The sequence below is a fragment of the Terrapene carolina genome, unplaced genomic scaffold (assembly GCF_002925995.2).
Source record: "Terrapene carolina triunguis isolate 2854851 unplaced genomic scaffold, T_m_triunguis-2.0 Scaffold130, whole genome shotgun sequence".
Lineage (NCBI taxonomy): Eukaryota > Metazoa > Chordata > Testudines > Emydidae > Terrapene > Terrapene triunguis.
In genome coordinates this window covers 708,376-716,699 of record NW_020664481.1, presented here as the reverse complement: position 1 = coordinate 716,699, position 8,324 = coordinate 708,376, and the positions used below count along the sequence as shown (strand labels likewise).

Here is an 8,324-nt window from a genome sequence, read left to right as displayed (position 1 = left end):
TGTTCAGGGGCCCCAAGGGGGTCGGCGGCAAAGGACTGTGGGAGCCGTGCCCTGGTGGCTCTGCACTGGTGCAGTGCACGTGTGGGCAGCTCCCTTCCCTGTACCACAAAGCACCATAGTCAGCCATGCCTGGGCACCCTGGGCACGCTGCTCCACCTGAGCGTGCCCCCCACCCCTCCCATAGGGCACCGTTTCCTGGCACAAGAGACCTGCTCCTTCCTCTCAGGCAGCTGGTTCTGGTGCGGCCGAGGCAGGTGGCTGGGCTGGACGAGCCCTGGGGAGCTGGACGGGCATCCTGAGGGCCTATAAGTCAAAATGTTCTTACGAAATAGTCACTGGGGGACCGGTATCTGGAGCCCCCTGCATCAAATTACCCCAAACTTGCCCCACAAGCTGCACCCTTCATGCTGCCCTGACAGGCCAGTTTTCGGGTGGATCTGACTATGCACGTGGGTCTATGAGGTCTTTGCAGGTTCCACTCTAAGCAGCAGTGCCATTGCAGCGCTAACTTGGGTGTCTCCCCACTTCAGGGGTGGGTCTCTTCTCTGCTCGTTTTACCCCCGCGGAGCTGGGCCAAGGAACAGACACCTGGCCCCAGTCCAGCCCCGAATTCATGCAGGGCCTGGGGGCGGAGCTGTTGCCCCAAACCCATTTGGGAGAACCAGGTTCGGGCAGCAAAACTTTGTGATGACTTTCAGAGGCTGGGAGCGTCCCAGTGCCGAAGCCTGGGGAGGAGGCCCCGGTGTGCCGCTTGCCAGCTGGGCGGCCCCGGCACGGCATTGGCACGGAGGAGCCTGTCCAGCCCCTCCCCCGCTGCTCTTGCCTCACAGGATGTCCTGCTTCCTGCGGGCCGTGTTTTGGTAAACAAGGTGTTGAAATAGTTAAAGAGCTGAGCAAAGCCCCAAGGGCCTGAGTCACCTCGGCTGGGAGAGGGGCTGAGTGACTCACCCCCCCTCCACAGCATAAATAGCAGCTGGCAGCTCTGCACGGCACAGAGCCGCAGGGCAGCCGGGTACCCAGAGACAGCCAGCCAGCCAGCCAGCAACTAACTTCAGCCCACTGCCTCGCCATGGGGCTCACTCTCCTGGCCCCGCTAGCCATGGGGCTCCTGGCCCTGAGCTGCTGGGCTGCACCACTCCACTCCAAGCCCCAGGCTGTGATCACTTTCCCGGGGGAGCTGGTCAGTAATCGGACGGATCTGCAGCTTGCAGAAGTGAGTAAGGGCTGGGACCCCCAGCAGGGCATCCCTGAGGTGCCCGGTGCCTGTGCAGCGGGTCGGCTGTTAGGACAGTGGGCTCATGGGTCCCCTGCCGAGATGAGCCCAGTGACCACTCTCAGGGCCTTGGCCGTCTCCCCGATCCATGGCAAAGGAGGGATGGGGGCGAGCAGGCTGGAGGGCTGCACCGTGAGCCTGCTCTCATGAGAGGAGGGGGGTGTCCTGGATGCAGGGCCGGGGAAAGCTGGGAGTCTCCTTGGGAATGGGGAGGGATGGGTCACTTTCCCTCTGGGTAGCCTAGCTGGTCCTGTCCTGGCAGCAGGCACTGCCCGCCCTGCCCGGCGCTGCCCGCCCCGCTGACCATCTCTCCTTTCAGAGCTACCTCCTGCGCTTTGGCTACACGGAGTCCGAGGGGCAGACCCGCAGCAGGCAGCTCTCCATGGGCAAGGCGCTCAGGAGGATGCAGAAACAGCTGGGCCTGGAGGAGACGGGGGAGCTGGACGCCAGCACGTTGGAGGCCATGCGAGCCCCTCGCTGCGGCGTCCCCGACGTGGGCAGATTCCTCACCTTCGAAGGAGACCTCAAGTGGGATCACAATGACCTCACTTACCGGTGAGCCCCCCCCCGACCCCCAGGCCACTCCTGGACTTCAAAATACCGCGATGCCCCATAGACAGGGACTGCACCTGGGGCAGGGAGGGAGAGCCCTGGCCCCAGGCCACGCAGGCTGATTTTACAGCTGCAGCTCTGACTAAGCAGTAACGTCCTCCAGCCTGCTTGGGCTGAGGTCCCCGGCAGTGCCCCTGGCCTAGGGAGGCCCAGGCCGGGGGGGGGGGGGAGGCGCTGCTGCTCTGTGCCATGGCACAACTGGTCTCTGCTGGCCACTGTATTGGGCTGGAGCACCTGAGGCCTTGGACTGAGTCCCGTGAGTGCAGCAGGTCCCCTGTGTGTCTCGGGTGTCCCCTCCCTGCGTGGTTAGTTGCAGCTGGGGGGTTACTCTGGGGCACCTGAGCCCTGCGGGTCTGACCCTGTGCGGCTTCCTCCCTCCCCACCCCCACCCCGGCAGGGTAATAAACCACTCCCCAGACCTGGACGCCTCTGTGATAGACGATGCCTTTGCACGAGCCTTCAAGGTGTGGAGTGACGTGACCCCGCTCACCTTCACCCGGCTGCAGAGCGGCGAGGCCGACATCATGATCCAGTTTGGCACCGAGGGTGAGCCCCTCTCTCAGGGCAGGTGGGTGGGGTGCGGGGTGCCTGCGGCAGGGCTCGTGAGGGGGCCAAAGGGCAGGCACGGGGGGAGGTTTCCTGGGTTATACTCGCTCATTTACACCTCCTGTCAGCCCCTGGCAGCATGGTGTTTGCTGGGTGCGTGGGCTGGCACATGTGGGGTCTGTAGGGGGGGTCTGGCCATCTCCACCCTGCTCTCTCTGGGCAGATGGGGCTTTCAGGAGCCAGGTGGATGGCTGACTGTGGGATTCTGTCTCCAGAGCACGGTGACGGGTATCCGTTTGACGGGAAGGACGGACTTCTGGCCCACGCTTTCCCCCCTGGCAAAGGGGTTCAGGGAGATGCCCACTTCGATGACGACGAGTTCTGGACGCTGGGAACAGGGATAGGTGAGGCCAGACTCCAGGGTCGCTGCCTGGCTGGGGAACCCACCCTCCCACTGGCACTAGCAGCAGCCCCTGAACCACACCCCTCCTCTCTCCCCACCAGTGGTGAAAACCAGCTACGGGAACGCCAACGGGGCCGCCTGCCACTTCCCCTTCACCTTCGAGGGACAGTCCTACTCCACCTGCACCTCAGAGGGGCGCTCCGACGGGCTGCCCTGGTGCGCCACCACCCCCAACTATGACACGGACAAGGTCTACGGCTTCTGCCCCAGCGAGCGTGAGTACCAGCGCGTTGGGGCAGCCCTGAAGCGGGACCCCGGGCAGGGAGGATATCGGGGGGCAGGTTCCCTGGCACTGGGGGTGGAGGGGTTGCTGTGTGTCCAGAGGCCCCTGCCTGGCGGAGACGTTCCAGCGCTCTCTGTATCTCTCGGGTAGTTCTCTACACCTATGACGGCAACAGCGACGGTGCCAAGTGCGTCTTCCCCTTCATCTTCGAGGGGAAGTCCTACGATGCCTGCACCACAGACGGGCGCTCTGACGGCTACCGCTGGTGCGCCACCACCGCCAGCTTCGACCAGGACAAGAAATACGGGTTCTGCCCCAACAGAGGTACTGGGGGGCGCAGGGCGGGACTGTTCGGGCAATAGCCGTGTCAGCTGATGGGCTGCTCCCCTAGGGCACAGCACCTCCCCCGGCCCTGCTGCACTCTGCAGGAGTCTCTTCCCTTGGGTACCATTGGAGGGCTGCAGTTGGGCGCTTTCCTCATCTGCCCAGGGGCCTCTTCCAGCCCTGTAACCTGGACGCCTCTCTTGCTTAGCTGGGCCCTGCTTCGGGCTGTCAGCACTCCTGCCCTGCTGCGAGTGCATGGCCCAGCGGCCAGCGTGCAGCCCCACGGCATCCTCCGCCCTGGCTGCTCGCAGCCCTGGCCAATTGCACAGAAAGCCTGAGAGGGGGCTGGATTTGGGAGCCCCCGGCTCACTCACCCCTGGCTCATGCACTTGGCACTTGCTGGCCTTGGCCTCTTTGCCCAGGACCGTTTGGCGTGAGGGTTCTTGCCCTGGGGCAGGCGCATGAGCTGGGCTAGCACCAGACTCCTCAGAAGCCAGGCCCTTGCTGCCCTCCCCATACTCTGTGCCCCCTGCCCTCTGGGGCCCCCCAGTGAGTCTGTGTTTGCAGTGGCAGCTGCCCCAGAGGATGTCTCCTTGTTCAGAGTGGCCCAGGCAGCCTAGGGGCGCCCCCCCCCCCCCCCGCCAGGGAGCTGGAGTCTTGCTCACCCGGCTGGTTTTGTGCTGCAGACACAGCTGTGATTGGCGGGAACTCCCAGGGCGACCCGTGTGTGTTCCCGTTCACCTTCCTGGGCCAGACGTACAGCGCATGCACCAGCGAGGGGCGGCAGGACGGGAAGCTCTGGTGTGCCACCACCAGCAACTATGACACCGACCACAAGTGGGGCTTCTGTCCCGACCAAGGTACGGCCGCTCCCTGGGCCCCAGGCCACCCACCTCTGCCCCACACGGGGCCCTTTCTAGGAAGCAGTCATGGACCCTGGCCTCAGCCCAGCTACGGTTGCTGCACCTCAGCCCCCTGGGGCATGTGTTTGCAGCAGGTGGCTGGTCAGGGCCCTCTGGATTGCAATGTGGGGCTGGCTGGGGGTGGGGCATCAGACCCCGGGGTCGGGCGGGGCTGGCTGGTGGGGGGGGCATCAGACCTCCAGGACCAGTGGGGGAAGGCTGGGCCAGGTGTCGGACCCCCGGGGCCAGTGGGGGCCGGCTGGTGGCTGGGGGGTGGGCGTCAGACCCCCGGGGCCGGGCGGGTCTGTCTGGACCCTGACAGCTGTTCTGGGGTTTCAGGTTACAGCCTCTTCCTGGTTGCTGCCCATGAGTTCGGCCATTCTCTGGGCCTGGACCACTCGAGTGTCCGCGAGGCCTTGATGTACCCCATGTACAGCTACATCAAGGACTTCCACCTGCACCCAGACGATGTCAGCGGCATCCAATTCCTCTATGGTGAGCAGGTGCCCTGAGCCCGGGCACGGGCAGGGGTGGGTGGCAGAGCAGGGCCGCGGGCAGGGGTGGGCGGCAGGACAGGGGTGGACGGCAGGGCAGGGCCGCGGGCAAGGTGGGCAGCAGGACAGGGGTGGGCGGCAGGGCAGGGCCACGGCACGGATCCTGGAAAGAGAAATGGCCCCAAATTGCACATGTCACTGGCTCAGCGTTTCCATCAGTATTCATGGAGATGCCAGTTTCTATGGCAACCCTGACTGCTCCATGCCAATGTAGCAGGGATGCATGACAGGCTGCAGCCCATGCTCGGGAGCCATGCCTGGGTCTCTGAGATCTCCCCTGCCCCTCCCTGTCAAGGGTGGCGCCCGCTGCAGGAATTGGGTGCCAGGGCACACAATGGGAGCCCGTGAAGCTCCCCACTGCTCCAGACAGGCTTGTTCCAAGCCCAAAGCGCTGTCAGCGTAACCCACGTGGTGGCAGCAGGAGCCGGGGCCTCTGGCTCACAACCTGTGTGGGGCCTGTCCCTGCTGTGCCGCTCTGCCCTGCTGGGGCCCCGGTATCATCTGCCCCGCCAGCAGATGGGCCCCTCTCCTGTGGCTTTGGCCTTATGTTCCTTCCCGTCTCCCAGGCCAGGGCTCTGGTCCTGCACCAACGATCCAGGTGCCAGACATCCCTGACCAGGCAACCACGCAAGCCGCGGACACCACAACCACAGCAGAGCCTGACACAGCCACAGATGACGACTATCCCTTGCCAACTGAGCCCAGCCCTGTGGACCCCAGCAGTGATGCCTGCAAAGTGAATTCCTTCGACGCCATCACCGAGATCAACGGGGAGCTGCATTTCTTCAAGGGCGGGTGAGCGAGCCCTGCGGCTTGCGGCGGGGGTGGGGGGCACAGGGATGAGGGGAGCCCAGACCTTGGTATCTACATGGGCATTTAATCCTGGAGTCGCCCCTGCTCCCAGCCAAGCCGCTCCCAGCCCTCTGCTGATGAAGGGAACCAGTGGGGCCCCCTCTCTCCTAGAGTGTGACCCCCACGTCTGCTGCAGCAGGGCCGAGCTTACGTGAGATACGATGAGATAACGTGATTTTAGTCAATAGGTCAATAACGTGCCATCGCTGGTAATTAGTATCAATGGTCAATGTGGGTCTGGCTGGAGAATCTTGCCCGCATGCTCGGGGTTCTGCTGATCGCCATATTTGGGGTCGGGAAGGAATTTTCCTCCAGGGTAGATTGGCAGAGGCCCTGGAGGTTTTTCGCCTTCCTCCGCAGCATGGGGCAGGGGTCGCTTGCTGGAGGATTCTCTGCGACTTGAAGTCTTTAAATCATGATTTGGGGACTTCAACAGCTGAGTCAAGGGAGAGAATTATTCCAGGAGTGGGTGGGTCAGCTTTTGTGGCCTGCATCATGCGGGAGGTCAGACTAGATGATCATAATGGTCCCTTCTGACCTTAAAGTCTATGAGTCTATGAGCTTGGCAGGGGGCTCTGGGGGTGGAGGGGCACTGGGGTTCACCCCCATGCTACCGGCATGACACTGGGATCTTGCACCCTCAGGAATTACTGGAAAAGCTCCGTATCCCGGAAGGGGGCGATTCAGGGCCCATTCCGGATCTCGGCCACATGGCCGGCGCTCCCGGCCCTCATCGATGCCGCCTTCCAGGACCTGCTCACCAAGAAGCTCTTCTTCTTCTCGGGTGAGGATTGGGACCTGCCCAGCTTGCCAGGACCTCCCGGCCCCCTACAGATCCCCTGCCTGGTGCCCTGGGCATCCCTCACTGGAGGCCTGGCCTGGCCCCTGCTGCACCGATGCTGGGTTCTTGCCCCAGCTTCCCCACACTCACCCTGCCCTGCCGCAAGCCTGGGGGCTGCTCAGGGCTGGCTGCTGCATGGGGGGGTCAGTCAGTGCCAGCATCTGCCCCAGCGCCTCTCTCTGGGGGCCACCAAGCAGCTTGGGACAGGGCCGAGCTGGTCACTAGAGCCCTGGGCACCCTGGAGTGGGGGGAGGGGCCCAGTGGTCATTCTCGTAGTGACCGACTGAGGGACTGGTCCTTCCCCAGCCTGGGCTGCAGCTCCGTGCCCTGCCACTCTGCTCCCTCTGGGGGGCTCGCTGGACTGTGGTGCCCGTGCGTGGACTGAGTGGGTGCATGTTCTCCCTCGGCTGGGGCTGTCTTGTTAGCACTGTGTCTCTGTGGCAGGTCGGCGTTTCTGGGTGTACACGGGCAGCAGCGTGTTGGGCCCCCGCGGGATTGAGAAGCTGGGCATCGGTAAGGAGGCAGAGCGGATCTCAGGAGCCCTGCAGAGGGGGCGCGGCAAAGTGCTGCTCTTCAGTGGGGAGAAGTACTGGAGGTGAGTGAGCGCGAGGTTGGTGCTGGGCCGACGGGGACGGGGGGGCGATCGGGTTCAGGGAATTAGCTCGTTTCCTGCCCCTATGACAGAGGCCCACATAGGCAGGGCCCCACGTCCGGGTCTGTGGGTGCCTGAGCCAGCGCTGCTCTTCTCCCCACAGGCTGGACGTGAAAGTCCAGAAGGTGGACAAGGGCTACCCACGTCTTACTGATGACACCTTTGCCGGCGTGCCCCTCAATGCCCACGATGTCTTCCTCTACCAAGGTGAGAAGGGTTCTGGGCTCTGGGACGCGGGGCCTCTCTCTGGGCCGAGATGGACCTGAGTGCGGGGCCCTGGCTCTGCGGAGCCGGGCGAGGGAGCTCTCCATGGCACCTTGGCACTGCCCTTAGGCTGCCAGGCCCTGTACCTGGGCACAGGCCGATCCTGCGGCTCTAGGGCCGGCCCCTCCCCACCTCCACCCCCCAGTCTGACCCTCCCCTGGCTCTGGAAGGATCGGCTGGTGCCACGAGCCCAGGGCCGGGGAGTCCTGGGGAGACAGCGCCCCCTTCTCTGCCTGAGAGCTGCTGCGCTCCCCACCCAGCACTCTGCTCTTGCCCTTGGCTGCGCTATCCAGGGCCACTTCCCCGGAGTGAAATGGGGGGCAGGCGGGGCTGGTCTCTGGGACCCCGTGGCTGGGTGATGGTTCGCTGAGGCCTGGCCTGGTGGCTCCTTGTTGCTGCCATTCGAAGACACTAGAGCCTGTGGCTTCGGAGCCCTTTGGCTGGCTCCAGGAAGGTGCTGGGCCTGGGCCGCACACGCTCTCTCGGGCATTGCCCTGAGCCGGCCGAGCGCTCAGCCGGGCTGGGGAGTGGGGGCTGCGCGTGGCTTCCCCGGAGCCTGGGAGCAGGCAGGTCCCACAGCTCCTCCTTCATGCTAACCCCTTCCCTCTGCATTCCTCCCTGGCCCAGGAAAGTACCACTTCTGCCAGGACCGTTTCTACTGGCGAATGACCCCGCGCTACCAGGTGGAGCGGGTGGGCTACGTGAAATACGACATCCTGAACTGCCCGGAGCAGTAGGGCCCAGGCGGCTTCACCTGCACCAGAGCCAACTGGCGCCTCTCCCCGCCAGCGGCTCGTTCATCCCTGCACCAGAGCCGG

General features: G+C 64.4%; 1 protein-coding gene across 1 annotated transcript; it reads left to right on the top strand.

Annotated features, from left to right (window-relative positions):
- The first annotated feature begins 1,042 nt into the window (after nt 1-1,042).
- MMP9 (matrix metallopeptidase 9) lies at nt 1,043-8,318 on the top strand. The gene is made up of 13 exons (XM_024212609.3): nt 1,043-1,213; nt 1,593-1,828; nt 2,283-2,431; nt 2,707-2,835; nt 2,936-3,109; nt 3,268-3,441; nt 4,128-4,301; nt 4,683-4,838; nt 5,464-5,692; nt 6,394-6,533; nt 7,035-7,185; nt 7,346-7,449; nt 8,134-8,318. Exons 1-13 carry the CDS (start codon nt 1,070-1,072, stop codon nt 8,241-8,243), a joined length of 2,070 nt encoding a protein of 689 aa, XP_024068377.1. The 5' UTR covers nt 1,043-1,069; the 3' UTR covers nt 8,244-8,318.
- The last annotated feature ends 6 nt before the right edge of the window (nt 8,319-8,324 follow it).